The sequence below is a fragment of the Coffea arabica genome, chromosome 5e, assembly GCF_036785885.1.
Source record: "Coffea arabica cultivar ET-39 chromosome 5e, Coffea Arabica ET-39 HiFi, whole genome shotgun sequence".
Classification (NCBI taxonomy): Eukaryota; Viridiplantae; Streptophyta; class Magnoliopsida; order Gentianales; family Rubiaceae; genus Coffea; species Coffea arabica.
In genome coordinates, this window is record NC_092318.1 from 1,597,500 (window position 1) to 1,621,143 (window position 23,644).

Sequence of the window (23,644 nt, forward strand, 5' to 3'; positions counted from 1 at the left end):
TTTGTTCCCTTATTGATCGATTCCTTTTTTGGTTCGAAAGAGATTTCAAACCTTACAAAGGAGAAAGGGCAAATGGGAAGATTTGAATACCGAACCAGGAATTTCATGGTAATTTCATGGAATTTCAGATCTTGGGGACTTTTTCCTTTAGTTTATATTGCTTGAAAGATGTGACCAAAATAAATCTTATTCATTGTAATTGACACCTTGACTGCTAATTGCAATCTTGTGATTTAAGTTTAAAAGTTGGATAATCTGTTTTGTGCTTGAAGAATTGGGAGGGGATTTAAAAGATGAATTCAAGCTTTTGCCATTTACCTATCAATAATTTTTCTTTTAGTGGGTATATGGTTAGGTTAGTTAGGTGAACTAGAGTGTGGGTATATTGATAGATATGTCTATCAATCTGTTTTCTCTGACTTCAATTTACTGGCTATAGTTCGTCCATGTCCATATATAACTGGAGATGTTAGACAATATTCCACTACAAATTATTTTATCACATATATAAGTAAGTACTCTGGCCAAATACGTACCTTATTATTATTTTTTCTGAGTGGTAATTGATCAAACCTACTAACCAAGATCAATATAACCAGAATTGTCAAACCATAACAAAAGAAAATTTAGAGTGGAAACCAATGGAGGACCAATTTCAAACTAAAATGTTATTCTAGACGTTTATAGAAATTGAACATCTACATTAATTACGTAAACTGAACAATTGCATCATGCCCATAATCTCGGCTGCAGATAATATACATATATATATATAGCACTTATTAAATCATTTTGTAAGCTGGCCAAAAGAATTAGGTTGTTCTTTTAGTTATTCTTTTAAAATTTGATTAACAACATTTTCATGGTCCAGAATGAAAGGCACTATTCTTTTTCAAGGCACTGTAAATTAGTTATTCCATTCAACGTACGGATCTGCCTGAATGGCTAGATAACAAAAAACAAAGAGAGATATAGTCGAAAAAATCTCAATTTTTTTTTTCACGAATCCATTTTAGAGAAAAATAATTAACATGTTCGATTGTTATGTTTGAAAAATTCACTGTTGGTAAAAAATCAAATAAAAAAACGCCGAACCGCGTTGCATAGAGTACAAGTACATCAAACGACACCACTTAAAAGTTTAATAGAAGTAGATTAATGCAAATAACTAAACTCAGGATTATAAGTCTAATTTGCAAGAGAAAGAGGATTAAAAAAAATAGGCTAAATGTTTTAGTTTGTTCTCTTGTTTTTTGGTTGGTCAATAAAATGGGACGGTGTCCAAGTTCTCTAACATTTCTTTGCAATTACATCGCATCACTTTTTCAGCTTCCACAATAATGTCAAGCCAAACTCCAATCTCTTTGAACTTTTAGGATATCCTCACCTGTCACCACTACCAGAGCAAACTGTACTTGAATGTATTGCAAAATCTTGGCAAAATTAAGGACGAAAGGTTTATGTGTTTTGGATAAGCATTTGAGGTTGTTCTGTGGTTTTGTTCTTCCACTGCAAAATTCTTCAAAGTTACCTTTTGGTGATTTTGGTGAATTGTCAGTTGTATTATGCAGCTTATAACTTCTGATCAGAGCTACTTGATGATACATGGGTTTACTTTTCAATCATTAGAGAAGAGTTAAATAGAGATATTTGGCTACTTATCAGGATTTCTTCAAACTATAACCATCATATGTGCTGAAAAAGGAGAAGGTTTCCATGATTCACCAAAAAGCATAAACTCCTGTTTGATATTACCGGAGGCATAACTTTTTTTTGGCTCTGCCATTGGTCCAGAAGAGGATTAAGTAATGGCATGTGTTTCTCTTCTATATTATTTGATGGTTTGAGCACTTTCCATTTTTCCCTATTTTTTGGTTCAAAGGGAGACTTTAAATCTTACCCAGAAAAATGGAAGAATTTGAAAGTCAGAATCAGAGATTTCACAATCACACGCCTAATATATCTTATAAGTTAAGATGGGTTTTGAGAACTTTTCTTTTAATTTAAATTGTTTGAGAGATGTGACGAAAATAAATCTTATTCATTGTAAGTGACATCTAGACTTCGAATTCCAATCTTGTAATTAAAGATATTGGATCATCAATTTAGTCATTGAAAAATAGGGAGGGAACTTTAGATATGAATTCAAGCTTTTACTATTCATCTATCATTAGTCATTTTTTTAATAGGTCTATATGGTTGCGTAAACTAGAGTGTGGGGAGGTGCAATAGTTTTTCTCTGACTTTTACTGGCTATAGTTCATCTATATATATCTAAAAATGTTAGAAAAAATTCCACTACAAGTTATTTTATGCATATATACTCAAGTATTCTGGCCTAATACGTTCCTTTTATTTAAAAAAAAAAAGTGGAAATTGATCGAACCTACTAATTACCTAGATCATATACCAAGAATTGACAAACCATAACAAAAGAGTGTTTATATTGGAAACCAATTGAGAACCAACTTCAAACTAAAATGTGACAAGACTCGAGGGTTTTTAGCCATATTCACCGCTCCGGGAAGCTTTACATGTATAGGAATTGAAAATCTACATTACGAACTTCAGCAATTGCATCAAGTCCATAACAATATACATAAATAATTAACTTTTTATACACCGACAGTGCAGTGATTTTTTATACAAGTAGTTTTTGGATGGATGTTATATGCATATGATTTGAATTTATGTTATGTAACATGATTTGAAGCTATTATTGTTAAAAAAAAAAAAAAATTTACACTGATATTAGATAGAAAAGTTATCCATACATAAAACTATAGAATTTATTAAATCAATTTTGTAAGTTGGACAAAAGAATTAGGTTGTTCTTTTAGTTATGCCTTTCATGCTCGAGTATGAAAAGTTAATATACTTCTTCAAAGCACTGTAAATTACTTATTCCATTCAATGAATTTGCCTGAATAGCAAGATAACAAGAGTAAGAGGGAGATAGTCGAAAGAAACTCTTTTTTTTTTTTTTCACTAATTGGTTTCTTTATTTATTTATGGTGGAAATGCAGGCTGGAATTCAATGCTATCAACAAAATACGTGTCTGAGCTCAACAATTCCACAGGCCAACCAAAATGGCCATGTTGCAACAATCTTCCAATTCTATATGTACAGATCAGATATATATATATATATATATATATATATATATAGAGAGAGAGAGAGAGAGAGAGAGAGAGAGAGAGAGAGAAATTAGTGGGAAGAAACCCATTTTATTTTAATTTTTAAAATTTTTTACCTTTTTTTTTTAGTGGAAGAGATTTGGTGGAAATGCAGGCTGGGATTCAACGGTATCAACGAATTATGTGTTTGAACTTGATCTATAATTCCAAGGGCCGACCAGAATGGCCAATGTTGCAATAATCTTTCTAATTCTATATGTATAGATGTAAAACAAATAGGAAAAGAAGTATACTGCTGCACCTTGAGGGGATACAATTAGGTTGATATCAAATGCACTAATGTAATAAGAATATAATCCATTTTATAGAAAACTAATTAACATGTTCAATTGTTATATTAGAAAAATTCACTGTCGGCAAAAAATCAAATAAGAAAATGTCGAATCGCGTTGCATACACGAGTACATCAAAGTACACCAGTTCAAAAGTTTAATAAAAGTAGATTAATGCAAATAATTAATCATAGGATTAAAAGAATAATTTGCCAGACAAAAAGCATAAAGAAAAGGGTAAATTATACATAATCTCCTTGTAGTCTTTTATAATGCCAAATGACCTCCTTAAAGTTTCAAAATAGTCACATAACTCTCTGTGATTTTATGTAATGTGAAAAATGACTGTAATGCATAATCAATTACGACAAAAATAACCATACGTGCTCCAAAAGTACGTGTGATGAAATCATAATATCTATTTAAATCCCTGTAGTTCACATAAATATTCACTTTATCCTCCTATAATTTTTACGTTCATCCTCGTAATCATTCTATAGTTTTGTATAAGGTGGTTAAGTCATCATTTGGTTTAGTATTTAAATAAGGGTTCTGTTGGTACTTCAACAAACGATATTGCATAGACTACTTTCGTTAAAATTCCAATTTATATGAAACCATGGAATTTTAAAACATTAGGGAGATTATGTGGTAATAGATGAAACCACAAGGTTTTATTAGTAATCTAACCAAAAAAATGAAGCCCTTTCCTATATAATTAAGTCGAGATTTCCTTTTCGTAGCCTAGTCGTCAATATATGTACTATAGTTGAAATAGTTGCATAAATTATTAAGCTGCATGCATGTCTATTATAAATGTTCTCCAAGTGGAGAGAGTAAATTTAATGGAACCGCATTTTCACTTACCTAATACAATTGAACGAAGCCGCCCCAAACTATGCAAAATACTAGTCTTTGTTGCTTCGTCTGGTTACTTAGTGCATTGGAAAAATCTTTTTTTTTTTTTTTTTTTTCTCTGGACATGTTGCTATTTCAATGAAACGAACATAAAGATGTGTACATATTGAACAACGATGTGTGTGTGTCTGTGTTCTATATTGAACAAATATATATATATATATATATATATAACTTTTACGTGTCTCTTCTTGTGAATTATATGTATCTTTTTCTCCTTACATTAACATACACCATTATTGTCCCTGTCTTTATAAAATTGACATCCTAACCCTTTACAATTTAGACTATACATAACCTACATGAAAAGACTATTCTTTATTGTTGTTGTTGTTATTATTTTCAATATTATAATTAATAGCATTATTAAGAATTTGACTGCCATATGGTCATATGTGGAATGTGGTTGTAGTTTTTTTCCGACTAATAGACTTTCATTACGAGAGTAATATTAGAAAACCACCCAAGATACGTGAAAAAATTTGTGATGAATTCCTTCCAACCATCAATTGAATCTGGATTCATAGACAGTTAGTGGGTTTATACCAGTAATGGTTTATCAGAATTTTAAATTGTAAGTCAATGGCCATCTTCACACTGAGGATTTAAAACATCCTTCAACAAACCCCATGTATCTGGACTTAACCAACATCCCAAAATTCTATAGTTCGTTCTAAAATGCCAATTACTCTTCATGTTTATTTGATAATAATAAGGGTTTCTTAAAAACCTTCCCTAATACATTCATCCTACCTAATTCAGCCCAAAATTCTATTCTTAAGCATATGCACCAAGCTTGCCCCCTCATGTTGTTAGTTGTTGCTACTCCCTAGTCTTGATAGGTTGCATGATGTGATCATTTTATACTTGATGCTCTGAAGCTTTCAAACTGAAATAAAATGCTCCAAAAGCTCTTCATGCATCAAACACTATATAAAGACATAAACATGAAACACAAAAACCACACAATTGGCTTTGTTTCCTTTCTTACAGCCTTGCTAGGACGAGAGGGTCTCTTGACTATAACATTTTCAGTTGCCAAAAATGGCAACATCTTGGCCAAGGCTAGTTGTTACCTTGGCAATATGTTTGACACCCACAATTGTGGCTGCTGATGACAAAAAACCGTACTCTTATGCATCTCCACCACCACCACCACCATACTACTATAGTTCTCCACCGCCTCTACCCTACTATTACAAGTCACCACCTTCTCCATATTATTATAAGTCTCCACCACCTCCTTCACTTCCACCACCACTGCCTTACTATTATAAGTCACCATCTCCTCCATCTCCTTCACCTCCTTCTCCCTATATCCACAAGTCTCCACCACCTCCCTCACCTTCACCTCCTCCTCCCCCTTACATTTACAAGTCACCACCTCCACCTTCTCCCTCACCTCCTCCACCTTATATCTATAAGTCTCCATCACCTCCCTCAACTTCACCACCACCGCCTTACTACTACAAGTCACCTCTACCACCATCTCCTTCACCTCCTCCTCCTTACATCTACAAGTCACCGCCTCCACCTTCTCCCTCGCCTCCTCCACCTTATATCTATAAGTCTCCACCACCTCCATCACCATTACCACCACCTCCATATATTTACAAGTCACCTCCACCTCCCTCTCTTTCTCCACCCCCACCATATTATTATAAATCACCACCACCACCATCGCCATCACCTCCGCCTCCTTACTACTATAAGTCTCCGCTACCTCCCTCACCGTCACCCCCACCACCATATTACTATAAATCTCCACCACCGCCATCCCCATCAACTCCACCTCCCTATTACTATAAGTCACCACCACCTCCCTCCCCATCACCTCTCCCTTCTTACTACTATAAGTCTCCACCACCACCTTCTCCATCACCACCACCACCATACTATTACAAATCTCCACCACCACCATCGCCATCACCTCCGCCTCCTTACTACTATAAGTCTCCGCTACCTCCCTCACCGTCACCCCCACCACCATATTACTATAAATCTCCACCACCACCATCCCCATCAACTCCACCTCCCTATTACTATAAGTCACCACCACCACCTCCCTCCCCCTCACCTCCACCACCTTATTACTATAAGTCTTCACCACCACCTTCTCCATCACCACTGCCACCATACTATTACAATTCACCACCACCATATTACTATAAATCACCACCTCCTCCATCCCCATCACCTCCACCTCTTTATTAATACAAATCTCCGCCACCTCCTTATTAATACAAATCTCCGCCACCTCCTTCACCATCACCACCACTACCATACTACTATAAGTCTCCACCATCACCATCTCCTCCACCACCCTATTACTATAAATCTCCACCTACTCCTTCTCCTTCACCTCCATCACCATACTACTATAAATCTCCACCTCCTCCTTCCCCATCACCTCCACCTAGTTATTACTATAAATCCCCACCACCTTCTTCCCCATCACCTCCACCACCATATTATTACAAATCTCCACCACCACCATCACCATCTCCTTCACCCCCTTATTACTATAACTCGCCACCACCTTCTTCTGCATCACCCCCACCTCCATACTATAATAAATCACCTCCACCTCCTTTATCATCTCCTCCACCGTCATATTACTATAAATTGCCTTCACCTCCCTCACACTATTAAACCTCTCCACCTCTTATGGTTTGACTACCACATTGTGAGGTCTGTTTTCATCAAGTTGTTCAATAAATTTGTAAAGTTGATTCGTTGGGACACATTAGTGTCAACCATATTATAATGCTTAAGAATGTCTTGCATCCAAAACATGAAGAAAAAGTTCTAGCTGCAACAGGGTGTCCAACTGCAGAATAAACGAAGAAGATTCATTGTTCAAGCTTTCGAAGTATTTATTTTGTAACATCTTGGCCTTCTACTTTTGTTCTAATATTTCTTGTACTAGATTTTGTTTTTAGATCACATACTTTGAATCAACTTTTTATGTTAGAAGTTGAAGTTAAAATTTTATATATCTTGATGAAAACTCTTTTCTATTCCGATATGTTTCTGTTTTTTTTCCTATTATTGTACGTAATATCTTTTGGTGTGTGTGTGTATAATCTCTCGATCATTAACTTTATTATGGTTGTTGAGGCTAAATATAACTAGATGGGTAAATAATTCCAATTGTCCCTCAACTTTTACAAATGATCATATTTGGGCACTCAACTTTTAAGATTATCTATTAAACCCCTCAACATATAAAATTGGTTCTCAAATGGTAGCTTCAAGCCATATTTAAATATAGGAATTTTCACATCGCCTGCCGTTTGAGTTCTGATATAACGTCTATTCAGTGATAGATTCAAAGTGGGGATACTGGGGTTACGGCCCTCAGGCCCTCACTGCTCCCACAAAATTGCACTACCGTGCCTTCAATTTTTAGCAAATTTTCAGCTTTGCCCGAAAAAATGTAGGAGGGAATGTATAATGCTATTAATTTATGATTTGATGAATTTGGAAACCTAAACAATCCAAAAAAATTTTCAGCTTTGTCATTTTTTTTGGAAATTATTTATAATTTACTCATCATTAGTCAAATGAGTTGTCCCAACTTTTTCCAATAAAACAAACAAAATACATTACGTTAAATGTTGTGTCTAGAATTAAGTAGTTGTGCTGCTCAATTAAAAATAAAATGAAGGTGATCTTTTTTATAAATCATGGGTGCCTTTTCTTTCTAGTCAAATAAAAAATTATTGACCTTGTAACTAGGAAAACTGTAGATCAACTAGAAATTTAAATACGTGTAGTATGCATTTTTATTGAAAATGGTTGTTTAGTAGTAAATTTGAGCATGTTGCGTTGGGTTATATTAATCACGATATAAATGTATTGCTCTTATCTGATATGTAAATGTTATTAATATGTCTTTTAGAAACAAAAGTAAATTTTAGTATTGTTTTTGCCCTTAATAAAAATTATTTCTGGTTCCAACATTGCGTCTATCTACCTTCTCTAGGTTTAAACATTAGGCAGGTTGACCCTTTTTTAATATTTTTAAAAATTAAAATTATGTTAGTTCTCGCTATTTCTAAAGTGAAAAACACTTAGGTGGCATTTGGTAAGAGGGTTTCGGAATGGAGAATTGGGATAAACCCCATAATTTTTGTTCGGATTACTATTATCGGAATTGAGATTTTGGAATTATATCTAAAAATATGGAGTTCCTCAATTTCCTAGTAATCTGGAAGGTTTTGGATAAAACCCAAGTCTGATTCCTATCTAATTTGTCGAAAACTAGGGATGGCAATTGGGGCACCCGCCCTACAGGGGGCCAATGGGGCAGGGGGGAATTTTTCCCCCTTTTAGAAATGGGGCCCGCCCCGTCACCGATTTAAAAAATTAATATGATTATATACATATATATAATATATATTATAATTATAATATGATTTTTTATTATAATATTAGTATAATTATATAATATATATTTATAATTATAATAAATATATTATAATATTATAAAAATATATATATATACAATATTATAAATTTCTTATATTCCATTTTGAAAGAGCCAATGAACCAAACATTAATTATAATAATGATATACATTCCTAGTACTAAACCAACTAGATGTATTGGAATAACTGATTCCATTCCAAATCCAGGATGAATGATCACAAATCTGAATCTGATTCTAATGTGCGAACCAAACGCCACCTTAATATGGTAACAAGTTTTTGTAGGCGCCTACCAGTTTATTATTCCCTTTGTCCCAAATTATTTGTAACATTTCGGGATTCTAACTTTTTAAGAATAGTGGCTCAATAGTGATGTTGATGGATTTATTTCCAAAGTTGCCCTCAAAAATTCAAAATTCAAATTTAAATTTAGTATGACATAAATATAAAGGTGAGGATAACATTATTGAAAAAAACACAGAAGTAACTTTGATTTTGATGAGATGACAAATATATTGAGATATTTCAAAATGAAAAGTATGACACTTTCAATGGAATGAAGCGAGCAATAAATAAAATCAATTTACAAGATCGGGCTTCAAACTGTAGCTTTATGCATGGTACATGAATGAATGCAAGGAAAGTGAGATTGATGTAGTCTAATATATCATTTTTACACGTGATGGTAAATTGATAGATGTAAAGGTAGCACTGGACTTTGAAAAAATAGCGATCTTTGCTTAGGCAACTACAGCCAAATTGACTTTTCAAAAGCAACGAACAAAAGTAAAACTGCCATTGTCTGTTGTTAAGAGGCCATGAGATATGAGATGATAGATCCCACAAGAAACCCAATGAAGCCCGTTTACTGGATTGAGTAGAACCAGTGCATGTCTCCACTATGACCTATTGGAATCCTTCGTATGAAAAATGACGAATACCCACTAGAAAAGCCATTGCTTCTGCTTCCAAATTGCTGGAAAGGCCATAGTATGTCGAGAAAGCAAACATCCCCTCCAAAGTCTCTAATTTTACCTGATCTTCTTTAAACCTAGCTTGCCTAAATCAGTCCTATGAGTATTTTTTTTTTAAAGTCGAAAGGAGACTCCAGGTCTTGCAATTAGTATATAATTATACTAATATTATAATAAAATATATAACTATAATTAATATTATAATTATAGTATATATTATATACATAATAATATATATGTATATAATTATATATTAATTTTTTTAATGGGTGGCGGGAAAAGCCCCATTTTTAAATGGGAATCAGACTTGGGTTTTGTCCAAAACCCTCCAAGTTATTGGGAAATTGAGGAATTACTACAAGAAATTTGACCTTTAGTGACAATCTATTCTTGTCACAAAAAAGTAAAAAGTCATCACTAATGGATTTTACTGATAACTTTTCGGTCATCACAGGGTCGTCACTGAATGCCCGTCGGTAAAAGTATACACTGATGACTTAAAAGTCGTCAGTGAATAAAGAGCTTTTGTGACAACTTTTCTCATCAATAAATGTTTTAAGTTTAGTGACAACATGACTTCTTATCAATGATGCATGAAACAATATCGTCACTAAAACTCAACAATGGTCATCAGTATATGGTCCAATTACTAGCAATTTTGTTGTCACTAAACACCTTTCAACAGTGACAACATATTGTTGTCAATATAGAATTTAATTCAATTACAACAATTGTTGTCAATAAAGACATTTGATTTACTGACAATAGGCACTTGTCATTGGAGAAATGTGATTCAGTTACAATATCTTGTCACTGTGTAGTTTGATGTATTTCTTGCTAGAGTAATATAAAAAAATGGGAGCCACCAACAATGCTTAATGAATAACAAACACATTCACCCATTACAATAGAAAATGCCAAAATATTATAATAATCCTTCCAATATCATAATCATGTGCAACATCACATTATAAAGAGTTTGACAAGTAGTATTAGAATGAGTTGTATCATATAAGGCAAGGGAGCAGTACAAAACGAATCCAAGTCCCAAAACATTTTTGTGTTATACGAAACATTTCCTAAGCATAAGATAGCACTATAACCAATTTTTGAGCTAATAAGTAGCCTCGGCTACTCATCTTCCAAAACTCTAAAATGTGCAATATATCTGCAATAGAAAAATACAATTATTAGTAGATGACAAAACAAACTTGAGACAAGGAAAATCAAATGAGGATTCACAAAAAATAAAGTCTCATTTATTTAAACTCTCATCCAAATAGTGACTACATAAAGAGCAGAATAAGAGACAAAATAAAAGCAAAGATAGCTCTTAATATGCACATAGGAACCAATTATAGAGAGTAAAAACCAGGTATTGTCACAGACAAAGAAAACTCTTAATATCAAAGACGTATAACAGCCTTCAAATTTCCTAAATAAAAAAACAAAAGTAACAAGCATTTACTAAATTCTTTGGCAAATTACATGTTAATATTGTCACAGGCCAAGGATTAAGGTTCAATAACTTATGCTATTTTTGAATCGCAACAGCCACTGTATCTATAATAAATATGCCTTAGTCACAATTTAAGGTCTCATATATGCTGGAAAATTACAAGAGCGTCTCATTTACAAACATAACACAATTTAGACAAGTATATATAGTTGAAAATAGGCTTATGCTGGAAAATCACTTGTTGTCCATAAAAGGGCAGCAAGTAACATAATGAAGACACGGCAGTTAATTTAATCTTCCCAAACAACAACAATGAAAAGTAAACAAAATGGAACACAGCCATATTTGAGATTGTCATGAACTGGAGCAAGAACACAAAAAAGTACAAAAAAAATCATAGTAATTAGTCTTAGCTATTAAATCACATTAACCACTGTGCACCTACATATGCATTATATACATAGTGCATTTAGTAGCTGTATAGCAACATTTCAATTTTTAGGATGATTTAGAAAGTATAAATTTATAGTGAATTGGATTGGCTATAAATAACAGAAAAAAAGAAGCAAAGAGGAGATAGAGAGTATAAGGGTACCACAAGCGAAAATGGTAGCTTGATTGGTAGATTGTAATATCCTAGACCCAAATCCGAATCCGAAGCCTCTGTCAACAGGTTCAATTGCTGCAAATAATAACAAAAATCAGTCGACTGCAGGAGACATTAAGAAGCTAACTTGAAGCTAATACTAGCACTAGAAAACTATAGAAGGAATTCTTGGTCCTAAAACTAATTGAGAGCCCTCTTGGCCAATAAGTCAGCAAACAATAATGCAAAAAAAAGGAAGCTGAATCAATTACTCTCACACAAACAACTCAACTAAACCATGCAAAAACTTCCAAAAGGAAGGAAAAGAAAATTACTCCTATCATATTCATTAATTGGCAGGAAAATCAAACACAAATCAGAGACCACTTGTAGCTTGTTTATATGCAAATGTCTCCTAGAACAAAGTGAAAATTGTCACTTTTACAAAAACTTTGTTGACAAGACCCAACCATTTGAAACAAGTCTAACATAGATAGAAAGGAGTATATACTTACCCAAACATCACAATAATTGGGAATTCCATAGCAGGGACCAATAGCATCAGCATAATGAGCTGCAAGACAATAACAAACCAATGATGTCCCTACGAAATGATAATGTGCATTATAAGCTCGAAGACAATGAATAAAATGGTAGCTGTAGTTCTTATAAGAAAATGTTTGCATATAAAACATATGTTTTCTTCTTTTAATTTTGATACTAATCTATACTTGTACCTAATTACGTTACAACTACATATTCCAAGAGCACTACATAATCATCAAAACTTACATATTCATTCGATTTATTTATTTATATTTTTTTTAAGTCCAAATATAAGCAATTGGAACACCTATTCATATCACAGTAATAATGATACACAACTTTCAGGCTGAGTTCCAAGTTCAAAATAAGCTACTCATTACTCGCGTATAATCTACACCTATACCTACATAATTCCACATACAAACTCACATTCAAGAATTAAAGCAAATTATCTCATTCACTTTTGATATCACTTAGAAACCAAAAGGATCTCAGGCTTTTTAGCCTTACTGGGTGTATTAGCATTGGAGGTAGCACTGGCAGCTGCAGCTGCAGCAACAGCCTCGCGTGCCCTGTTATCTAGCTAAATCAGACTGCTAGTCGCCAAAATGGCCTGCGGGTTCAGGTCATGGGAGGCCCAGCATACAAGCTCCTTATTGCCACTGAAGTTGCTGCTTTCACATCCTCTGTAATCAAATGCCCTAGCAAGCAGTGCCCCAAAATCCTCAATGCCGGCTGTAATAACTCCCATGGCAGCGGAATTCTCACCCCCTGTGACCTCAACTCGTCATCCCTCCCCTCACTTCGCAAATGCCGAATTTCTTCCACAACATCCTCAATCTCATTGTGACCCCTCGAGTCACCCGAAAGCCCATGGCTACTTTCAGTAAAATTATCAGGTTTTTGGGTAGTAAAATCATCGAAATCAGATTTACAAGGGCAATCCTGACTTGCCCAATCTGCCGAAAATTTGCAAAAATCAAGCTTTGACCAACTGGGCATTTGCGAGATCTGCTTATAATAACAATCAAGGGCAATGCCTACAATGGAAGCTCGTTTAGTAGACTTCACCGCCATCTGGGGTTCGAGAGGAGGCGATAGAACGCCGACTAGAGGCCGAGACGAGGGGTTATTGTTAATGGGGTTCGATTTATTCGAAGGGGGATTTCGAGAGGAGTGATAAAGAGAAGGTTGAGAGAGATCAGGGATTGAAATGAGCACGGGTATACCCGAATGAGCCTTGACTTCAGATGAGTAGAGGACAAGAAGGACAGCTTCGAAGCCGGCGAGATTAGGGGTGGGGGAGATAGCGGATGTGGTGGAGGAGGAGTGGATGCGGGATAGATAGAAGGAGGAGAGGAGAGGGATATAGCAGAGGACAACGAGGCGGAGTTCGGAGTCAGCGGAGAGGAAGGTGTCGTATAGCCACAGGCAAAGAGAGTCGTCGTCGGAGCCGGATGAAGGGGAGGAGAGGGAAGATGAGATGGAAGAATAGGCGGCGGAAGAGAGGAGGAGGGAGCGGGCAGGGCGGTCGGAGTCGGCAAGGAACGAGAGAACTGAGGAGGTTTCGGGGAGAAGAGTGGAGAGGAGATGGATTCGAGTGCGGGCTTTTGATATGGACTCCCACCAGGAGTGCATCGAGTCGGAGTTATTTGCTCCGGCAGCGATGCGGTGGGGAGCAGGACCACCGTTTTGGTGGTTGAAGGAAGTGGAGTTAGATGGGTTAATCTCGGTGGAAGAGGTGGATGAAGAAGGGGATCCACTCCTACCACTATAGCTAATTAAAACCTTCACCTTCGTCCCCAAACTCAATCTCTCAAACCCGTTTCCACCACCAACTCCGCTGAAAACCTTTATCTTGCACAATAAAAAAATGAAGTAATGGTATTCACAACTAAAATAATTCTAGTGGAGATGATTTCGCCCATAACTCAAACAATATCCAAAAAACTTGGGCACAAATTTTCATATCAAATTAACTGATAATCATTCTAAGTTAAGTAGTCACAAGTTTATTTACACTAATGAATTATTTATTTATTCAATTATTTTTATTCTAATGAAGTTATTACATATACAAGAAAATTAAATTAACAAGGAGGCTCATAAGTATATAACAGTTAAAAATCATTAGAGAACACATAATGATTACAAAAACACAATGCTTTTTTTTATTTTTAATTTGGTTTGAAGCATAGATTTTATTGCTATAGTATTATTCTTTATTTTTTAGTACAAAAACACAAATTTTCATCAATATAGGTGGCAAAATTTGTTAATTACATATAAGTGAAAATATACTTTTATAATTTGCAAATATTTTAGCCCTGCAATTTTTTATAATTGCAGCACTAAAGTACATCATTAATTGAAAATAACGAAAGTCAAATTCTATGGTTATAACAGACTTTCATTAAAAATAATCAAATGCTATTAATAAGACATTATTGTTAAGTCAAAATCAAAGAAAATTTAGTGATGACATAATGTTATCACTAATTTATTCAAGATTATAATGACAAGAAAAGTGGTCATTAATTAAATTGCTAGTTTTTAATATTGTCAATTGCTAGTTTTTAATACTTTTGTGAAAATATTGATAATGGTTGAGAAAATTTTGTTACATTACCGCAAGTGATAAATGTACTTTTGTTCTTTTTGAAACATTTATTTTAATGTTTAATTTTGTTTAAAACTATTGTACTAGTATAGATTTGCAAGACAAAACTTAAGTTCTCAATAGTTAAAAAATTCATTACAGAGAAAACACAAAGTAGTAGTTGCAAAATGTGTATAAATTACAAATATTTTAATGTGTATAAATTACAGTTTATTTTAATGTTTAATTTTGTTTGAAACTATTTTACTAGTATACATTTGCAAGACATAGATTTATGGGTAATTTCTTTTTTTTTTTCCTTTCACATATTTAATTTATGTTAAATACAAAACCTACCAGTTTCCCTTCCATAAAAATATTAGTGCAACACTTTTTGAATTTTACTTACAAACATTTATGTATTTAACATAAATTAAATGATTCGGAGTGAAATGCCCATAAAGAGCAGAATATTTGTTCATGTAATGGAGGAAACCCACAAAGAGTTGGTATTTTATGGGCCATTTCTTTTTTTAAAAAAATTTAATTTATGTTGAAAAGATAACCTGCCAGTTTTCGTTTTGTAAGAAATCAGTGTAACACTTTTTGAATTTTACTTACAAACATTTATAAATTTATCATAAATTATATGTTTGAGAGTAAAATGCCCATAAAAAGTTGGTACTTTGAATAGATAATGCTCATTTGCCCATAAATTACACTCCCTGAAGGCTATTTTGTTAATTACTTTGTAGTACTTTGTTATTCCTTTGCTAATACTACTTGGCATGTAGTACAAAGGATAAATCTGGCATAAATTTCTTATTCCATTGATAAAAAGACCTGTCTGCCTTATAACTATTGTAATGAAAGATATATCTTTAGAGTTTATAACAAATTATTACTTAAGTTTGAGAAAATTATAAAATATTTATGCATAGTTTATCAAGATACCATTCGCAATTTCCTAATAAAAAAATAGGGGCTAAATTGTAAAAGTTAGGGTGCCATAATAGAAATAATAAAATTGGTGTATTACATATGGGGGTTAAATTGCAAAAGTTAGAGTGCCATAGTAGAATTAATGAAATTGGTGAATTACATATGGGGCTAAATTACAAAAGTTAGGGAGTAATAATAGAATTAAAGAAATCGGTGTACTACATATGGGGCTAAATTGTAAAAGTTAAGGTATCATAATGGAATTAATGGAATTTTTTACAACATTTGGGGCTAAATCGCAAAAGTTAGGGTGGCACAGTAGAATTAATGAAAGTGACTTAGAAATAAGTACTTTAAACAGTGACGATCAATTCTTGTCACTAAATCCGAATCGGTAGAGTGACAGTGACGATATTAGAAGTTGTCACTATATAGAGCATTTTAGTGACAACTTTTTCAAGGTCGTCACTGAAGACTTAGTTGCTTTGAGAATTATGACAACTTTCCTTGTCGTCACTAAACAACCACGTTTTGTGACGACTTTTGTCGTCACTAAAAAATGTTGTCACTAATGACCATATTTCTTGCAGTGTAGTTTGTGACGAAAATAACGGGTCGTCACTAAACATTTAGTTGCTTTGATGCAATTGTGACAACTTTAGGTGTCGCGACTAAAGAAGCTCCTTTTGTGACGACCTATTGTCATCACTACAAAATGTTGTCACTAATAACTTTTTTTTTTAGTGATCAGTGACGACAACAAAAAGTCGTCCGTAAATAGGCCAAGCAATAGTGATGATGTTCTTAATGTCGTCACTATTGTGTGTTCTAAACACTCCCGCGCTCTTGCTAAATCTTGGCGGGAATTTACTAGTGACGACTTTTCTAAGTCGTCACAAATGAGTTGGCTCCCATTAGAGGTTTGTGACGAGTTAGAAAGTCGTCAATAAAGGATCCACTTTTGTGACAACTTTTTTTCGTCACAGAGAAAAGTTGTCACTGATGACCAATTTTCTTGTAGTAGCAATTCACGTTCAATGGATAAAGCCATAATTTGATTAGTAACATGCAAGATTGAGCGGGCCTTCCCAATCGATAAGCTAAATTTCTTGCTTTAGGGATATCCCAGCAAATTAAAGAAGGTAACATTTGTTAAACTTCCCCAAATGCTTTTGAGTTTGAGCAAAACCTCCTTCCCCACTTCTATGGTACCAGCAAAAGATTAAGGCCGTGAGATGGAGGTAGATCCATTAGCTGCTTGAACTGCAACATGTCTCCAAAAAAAACCATGCAATTGAAACAAAACAATGGAGGCCATACTACATATCCTAGTCTTTACAACTCTCTGGGAAGAATACATGCTTTTGATATTGTAGGTAAGCATCTCATATTGTACTTTACTTTTGTTTTTCCATTTTATACATTTTTGAAGTTATGAATTTCAAGGTATTATGCAGCTTATAACATACATGCTTGTATGAACTGCTTTGTCCAATAGAACTCAACACAATGATCGATGCGTGTGTGCGCGCGTGCCATTTTTTCTTTCGTTTTTTTTTTAGCGGGGGAAGGTGTGTGTTGGAGCGGGGGGGGGGGGGGGGTTGGGGGGGGGTCGAAGAACAAGAAAAATGTATGCAATTCAACAACATACTGTAAAATGCAACATTTGGATCATGTAAATTAACTTTTACATAGTTTTTATCTTTCCACCCTATAGTTGTATACTTTTGGGTATACACCAGTAACAATGTAACTCGTTTGAGAATATTAAATTGTAAGTCAACCGCCATCTTCACGATACAGTTTCAAAATATCCTTCAACAAATCACTCGTCTCAATCTCCATGAATTCGGACTAGCCAACATCGCAAAATGCTGTGGTTCGTTCTAATATCACATCTAAAGATTATTAACTAGCTAGAGGTTTAATTCTTATAGACCTACCTTGGTACATTTCCTTTTTGCCAATTATAGTTTATGTTTAACTTGATAATTATAAAGTTTTCTTGTAAAGCTACCCTAATAGATTTCTCCTACCTCATTCAGCCCAAAATTCTAATCTTAGATTTGACATTGTCCGTCTTGACTTGATCTGAAGCATATGCACCAAACCTGCAGTGGGATCCGATCAAGTTGTTACCCGCTTGTCTAACACGCATGCACGATGTGATCATTGTATGCTTCATACTCTGAAGCTTCCAAATGGAATTAAAGTATTCCATATATTCTTCATGCATCAAACACTATATAAAGACATTAGCTTGAACACACTAACCACAATTGGCTCTGTTTACTATTGGCAAATTGAACCAAGCCTAAACGTATTTATTTATTAGTTTTATTGGAGTTTAGTTTTTAGTAGTTGGGTGATTTAGGAATTTGTGTTTTATTTGGTAATTTCTTATGCAAATTTTTTCTTTCCTAACAAATTTGATAGATTATAAATAGGACATTATTTAGGATATTTTCTAAAGAGAATCTAAAAGAGTTTGTCAGATTTTTTTTATTGTAATGTGACCTTCTTCATTGCTTGTGATTTCAATAATATTATGAGTTGAGTTTATTATTTTCTTCTCTCCCATATATATTTTGAGTGTTTGTCTTATCCTTTTAATTCTGTAACTCTGCACGCATTGATTATTATTAAAATTCTAAAATTTGGGTTCTATAATTGGTGTCAAAGCCAAACTACGAGGTTAGTCCTAAATGTTTCCATTGTCAGAGAATTATGGCACAAAGTTGCCAAAAAGTATTCTGTTAATCGAGTTAGACCACAAAGTTGGTCCAGAAGTGTGTAGTTGGTGAAGAAATCGACCATAACATTGGTCCGAAAATTGTTAGATTGTTGCAGATGTGAAGACAGAGATTGGAGTGGAAACCTGTTAGATTTGTTGATTGTTGCGAGTTGTCAGATTAAAGGATTTGATTAGTCAATCAACCAGGGATGCTAGGAAAACTTGGCAAAAGGGAGAGAAAAATTTATGTATATGAATTGTTAAATAATGGTAGAATATTATAGAGATCTAATTGATGGCGAAAATTTTGCCATAGTTACTCCTATAAGCACAAATAGACATAAATATTTTGGTTAGGTTTTAACAGTGGAAAAATATCTCAAACAATGCAATTTGGATGATATTCTTTGTTGGGTTGATGCAAGTGAGTTGCCAAAGCATGTTTTCAAGTGATGCATAAAACAATGGCAGAAAGTATTTACAAAACTTTTGTTCATCGTACTAAAATATTTGGAGATTTTGGAAGGATATTTACTATGTTTTGCAGACAATTGAGAAAAATTATGCTTTTAAACCGAAATCTGGTTGTTGGTATTGGTTTGTTGATTTTGAAAATGATAGATTTGTTGATGATATGGGTGATGTTGAAAATTTTGAATCAGTTGATTGTTTGGATTTGCATACCTTGTTTGGAGAAATTGGAATTGATGAATTTGTTATAGAAAAACCATGTGGTAATTTGATAAAGGAGGAGGGAAAGTTTGATTTCGTATATGAAGAAAAAGCAATTCTTGTAAATTTTATTGGTTCGGACTCTCTTCAATATGATCGAAAGATATTTCATTTGATAAATACGGATTTCATCGGAATTCAAAAATATTTTGCTCCAAAAGAGTTGATTGACAGTATGAAAATTTTGGACAATTGTGGTAGTAATTATTTTGAATTATTTGGTGATGATAATTTTGACAAGAAAGCAATATATAATTTTGTATTTTTGGGCACTTACATTGGTGATAAATATGGTGATTCTGGTGATGAATGGGTTTGTACGAGTGAGTACTTTGATCAAGAAGAAATTGCTAAGAAATTATTTGCAAATACAAAGTGTATCCACTACCACATACAAAGATGAAGTTACATGTCAACTATACTGCGACAGAGATTTGCATAGAGATTCTTGCTTGAGTGGTGTTGGACCTGTCTCAATGGAGAGCGTGGTTTAAGAGAGACAATGTTGGCAAACTAAACCAATCCTAGAAATATTTATTTATTAGTTTTATTGGAGTTAGATTTTTAGTAGTTGTGTGATTTAGGAATTTGTGTATTATTTAGCAATTTCTTATGCAAGTGTTTTCTTTTCTAACAAGTTTGGTAAATTATAAATAGGACATTATTTAAGATATTTTTTAGAGAGAATCTAGAAAAGTTTGTCAGATTTCTATTATGGTGTGACTTTTTTCATTGTTTGAGATTTCAATAATATTGTGAGTTGAGTTTGTTATTTTCTTCTCTCTCACATATATTTTGAGTGTTTGTTTTATCCCTTCAATTTTGTAACACTGCATGTATTGATTATTATTAGTACCCTAAAATTTGAGTTCTACATTTTCTTCACATAGACATGCTAGGACTAGAGAGTTCCTTGACTTCAACATCTTTAGTTGCCAAAAATGGCAACATCTTGGCCAAGGCTAGTTGTTGCCCTGGCAACATGTCTGAAGGCCACAAATGTAGCTGCTATAGACAAAAGCCCTACATTTATGCATCTCCACCACCACCTTACTACTACAAGTCACCTCTATCACCATCTACTTCGCCTCATCCTCCTTACATCTACAAGTCACCACTTCCACCTTCTCCCTCATCTCCTCCACCTTATACCTACAAGTCTCCACCACCTCCATCACAATCACCAGCACTTCCATATGTTTGCAAGTCACCTCCACCTCCTTCTCATTGTCTACCCCCACCATATTATTATAAATCACCACCACCACCATCGCTATCACCTCTATTTCTTTACTACTATAAGTCTTCGCCACCTCCCTCACTATCATCCCCACCACCATATTACTATAAATCTCCACGAATACCATCCCATTCACATCCACCTCCCTATTACTATAAGTCACCACCACCTCGTTCCTCATCACCTCCCCTCCTTATTACTATAAGTCTCCACCACCATCACTATACAAATCTCCATCGCCACCATCTCCATCAACTCCACCACCGTATTACTATAAGTCTCCACCTCCTCCATCACCATCACCATCATCTCCACCTCCTTATTACTATAGTTCTCCATCATCACCATCCCCATCACCTCCGCCCTATTACTATAAGTCAACGCCACCTCCTTCCCCATCACATCCACTGCCTTCAGCCACGGATTTAAGGGGGGGGGCTGGTGGGGGCTTAAGCCCCCCCCCAAGCCGCCGGAAAACCCCCTATATATAGGGGATTCTGGCGGCCAGTGATAGAAAGCAACTGATGTTTACCTTATGCCATGTCAAAGAGATGAAACGTACTAACTTGAGAACAGATATACCACAGACTACTATAATTATCCAAGTAAATGTTCCGGCACCAAAGAGGGGAAGGAAGAAATCAGTAAGTGTTCAACAAAGAAACAGCCTATGATTCTCAAGGGAATCAAATTATTTTTCAAAAAAAAAAACTGTATACCTCCTAAAAAAGAAAGAGCACTACAAAAATGTTAGTATCTAGTTATCCAAACTGATTGTATGAAGCAACAAACATCAAGAAGTACACGAGCAAACGCACTTGCCTTGCATGTCGTAAAAACCCATGTGTATTCTAGAGCTGTTTCGTGAGATAATGTTCTCACCTGTTTGCAATGATGGAGCCAAGGGGGGCAGAGGGGGGCCATGACCCCCCTAAGTTTTGAGAATTTTAATTCATAATATATAAATATGTGTGTAAAATAAAATTGGCCCTCCTAATTTTAGTCATTATGAGAGTTAATTTTTACAATTTTAGTTTATATTATGAGAGTTGATATATATATATATATATGTATATGAATTAGTCATCTTTGAATGGAATGGCTTGCAAGCTTTAATTTGCCATGAATGTCCATATGCCTGTTACATTCATTGTTTGGCTCATAGGCTTCAATTTGCTTTAGTTGCAGCTTCTAGAGAAGTAGTTTCTGTTCACCAATTCTTCTCCAATTTAGTTTTCATTATCAACATTGTTACTACATCTAGCAAATGTAATGATGAATTAAAGGAGATTCAAGCAATTGAAGTTGCTACTAAGATTGCTAATGGTGAACTTGAAACTGGAAGGGGGCTTAATCAAATTGGCACTTTAAAACGAGCTGGAGATACTCGTTGGGGTTCTCATTTGGATTCTATTTCTAGTTTACTGAAAATGTTCAATGCTACTTGTGTGGTTTTAAGTAACATTGCAGTAGATGGAGGCTCATACTCTCAACGTGGAGATGCAAATTTTGTTTTGAATCAGTTGTTATCTTTTAAGCTTGTTTTCACTTTACATCTTATAAAAGACATTGTGGAAATTACTCATCTTTTTTGTATAGCATTGCAACATAAATCTCAAGATATTTTGAATGCAATATATCTTGTCTCAAGCACAACAAAGCTACTGAAGAATTTTCGAGATTCGGGATGGGATGATTTCTTGGTGAACGTTAAATTATTTTTTGAGCAACATCAAATTGATATCCCATGTATGAATGCTCAATATATTGCAAGACGTGGTAGATCTCGAAGTCATCATGATGAGATTAGTGTGGAGCATTATTATCGAATGGATATATTTCTTGCAACAATTGATTATCAATTGCAAGAGTTACATAGCAGGTTTAATGATCATATCATGGAATTGCTTGTTTTGAGCACTACTTTAAATCCTAGAAATGGATTTATGCTGTTCAAGATTGATGATATTTGTAAACTTGCAGAGAAGTTCTATCCGAATGATTTTATGGAGCAAGAACTAGTACGTCTAAAAATAGAACTTCAACATTTTGAACTCGACATTCCAAATCATCATGAATTGCAAGAATTATCTGGTATTCATGAGTTATGTCAAGGCTTGGTGAAGACAAAAAAATCAGTGATATATCCTCTTATTGATAGATTGATTAGACTTGTTCTTACTCTTCCTGTATCGATTGCAATTACAGAGTGGGCATTTTCAATTATGAAAATAATCAAGACAAAGCTCCAAAACAAGATGGAAGATAATTTCTTAAATGATTATCTAATTGTGTATATAGAAAAGGAAGTTGCTGAAAAATTTAGCAGTGATTCAATCATAGATGAATTTAGTTCTATGAAAGAGCGTAGAGCTCAATTTACTTCTAAGAAAAGATGTTGAAATTTCAAAATATGTTAACATAACTTTTATCTTTTTTCAATTGAAAATGGTTATATTTATATTACATGGTTATATATATATATATATTGCATAGGTGACATATTGGAGAGCATCTTCTCATAATGTGCAATTGGATGGTTTGTAATGTTATAAGATATTTAATCAAAGATTATCTTTTTTGTTAATTTTTGTTATGACTGTACCGTATATTTATGAATAGACGTACCTTTATAATTAAATTTAATATTTGATATTTTTAGATGTCATATATTTAAATAGAAGAAAATTATTTTGAACATAATATATTAAGATAATTTTATTAGGAAAAAATTTTGGCCCCCCCCAAAAAAAATTCCTGACTCCGTCACTGACTGCCTTATTACTCTAAGTCTTCATGACCACCTTCTCTACCACCACCACCACCACCACTATTTCCATCACCACTGCCACTATACTATTACAATTCACCACCACCACCATCTCCATCACCTCCACCACCATATTACTATAAATCACCACCTTCTCCACCCCAATCACCTCTACCTCCTTATTACTACAAATCTCCATCACCTTTTTCGTGATCACCACCACCACCATACTACTATAAAC

The 23,644-nt window shown here is 34.2% G+C and overlaps 3 protein-coding genes across 3 annotated transcripts; 2 read left to right on the forward strand and 1 right to left on the reverse strand.

Moving 5' to 3' along the window:
- Positions 1-5,432: 5,432 nt before the first annotated feature.
- LOC140006365 (uncharacterized) lies at positions 5,433-7,416 on the forward strand. The gene is made up of 2 exons (XM_072048177.1): positions 5,433-5,613; positions 5,734-7,416. Exons 1-2 carry the CDS (start codon positions 5,433-5,435, stop codon positions 6,600-6,602), a joined length of 1,050 nt encoding a protein of 349 aa, XP_071904278.1. The 3' UTR covers positions 6,603-7,416.
- A 4,955-nt stretch (positions 7,417-12,371) lies between these two features.
- LOC113715741 (uncharacterized) lies at positions 12,372-20,814 on the reverse strand. The gene is made up of 3 exons (XM_072048178.1): positions 20,509-20,814; positions 12,897-14,243; positions 12,372-12,414 (listed from the first exon to the last, which is right to left on the reverse strand). The coding sequence occupies exons 1-2, from the start codon at positions 20,812-20,814 to the stop codon at positions 13,008-13,010; spliced, it is 1,542 nt and encodes a 513-aa protein (XP_071904279.1). The 3' UTR covers positions 12,372-12,414; positions 12,897-13,007.
- Positions 20,815-21,242: 428 nt separating this feature from the next.
- On the forward strand, positions 21,243-22,862 carry LOC140006366 (uncharacterized). Its single transcript, XM_072048179.1, has 3 exons — positions 21,243-21,277; positions 21,799-22,753; positions 22,842-22,862. Exons 1-3 carry the CDS (start codon positions 21,243-21,245, stop codon positions 22,860-22,862), a joined length of 1,011 nt encoding a protein of 336 aa, XP_071904280.1.
- The last annotated feature ends 782 nt before the right edge of the window (positions 22,863-23,644 follow it).

Excerpts from the sequence above, each read along its gene's own strand:
- LOC140006365 (XM_072048177.1), top strand. The coding sequence starts at position 5,433 with ATGGCAACATCTTGGCCAAGGCTAGTTGTTACCTTGGCAATATGTTTG. Across the intron at positions 5,614-5,733 it reads ACCACCTTCTCCATATTATT|CTTCACCTCCTCCTCCCCCT; the intron begins ATAAGTCTCCAC and ends CACCTCCCTCAC.
- LOC113715741 (XM_072048178.1), bottom strand. The coding sequence starts at position 20,814 with ATGAGGAACGAGGTGGTGGTGACTTATAGTAATAGGGAGGTGGATGTG. Across the intron at positions 14,244-20,508 it reads TGAGGGAGAAGGTGGAAGTG|ATAAAGGTTTTCAGCGGAGT; the intron begins GTGACTTGTAGA and ends TTATTGTGCAAG.
- LOC140006366 (XM_072048179.1), top strand. The coding sequence starts at position 21,243 with ATGTTCCGGCACCAAAGAGGGGAAGGAAGAAATCA. Across the intron at positions 21,278-21,798 it reads AGAGGGGAAGGAAGAAATCA|GCTTCAATTTGCTTTAGTTG; the intron begins GTAAGTGTTCAA and ends TTTGGCTCATAG. Across the intron at positions 22,754-22,841 it reads ATGAGTTATGTCAAGGCTTG|AGTGGGCATTTTCAATTATG; the intron begins GTGAAGACAAAA and ends TTGCAATTACAG.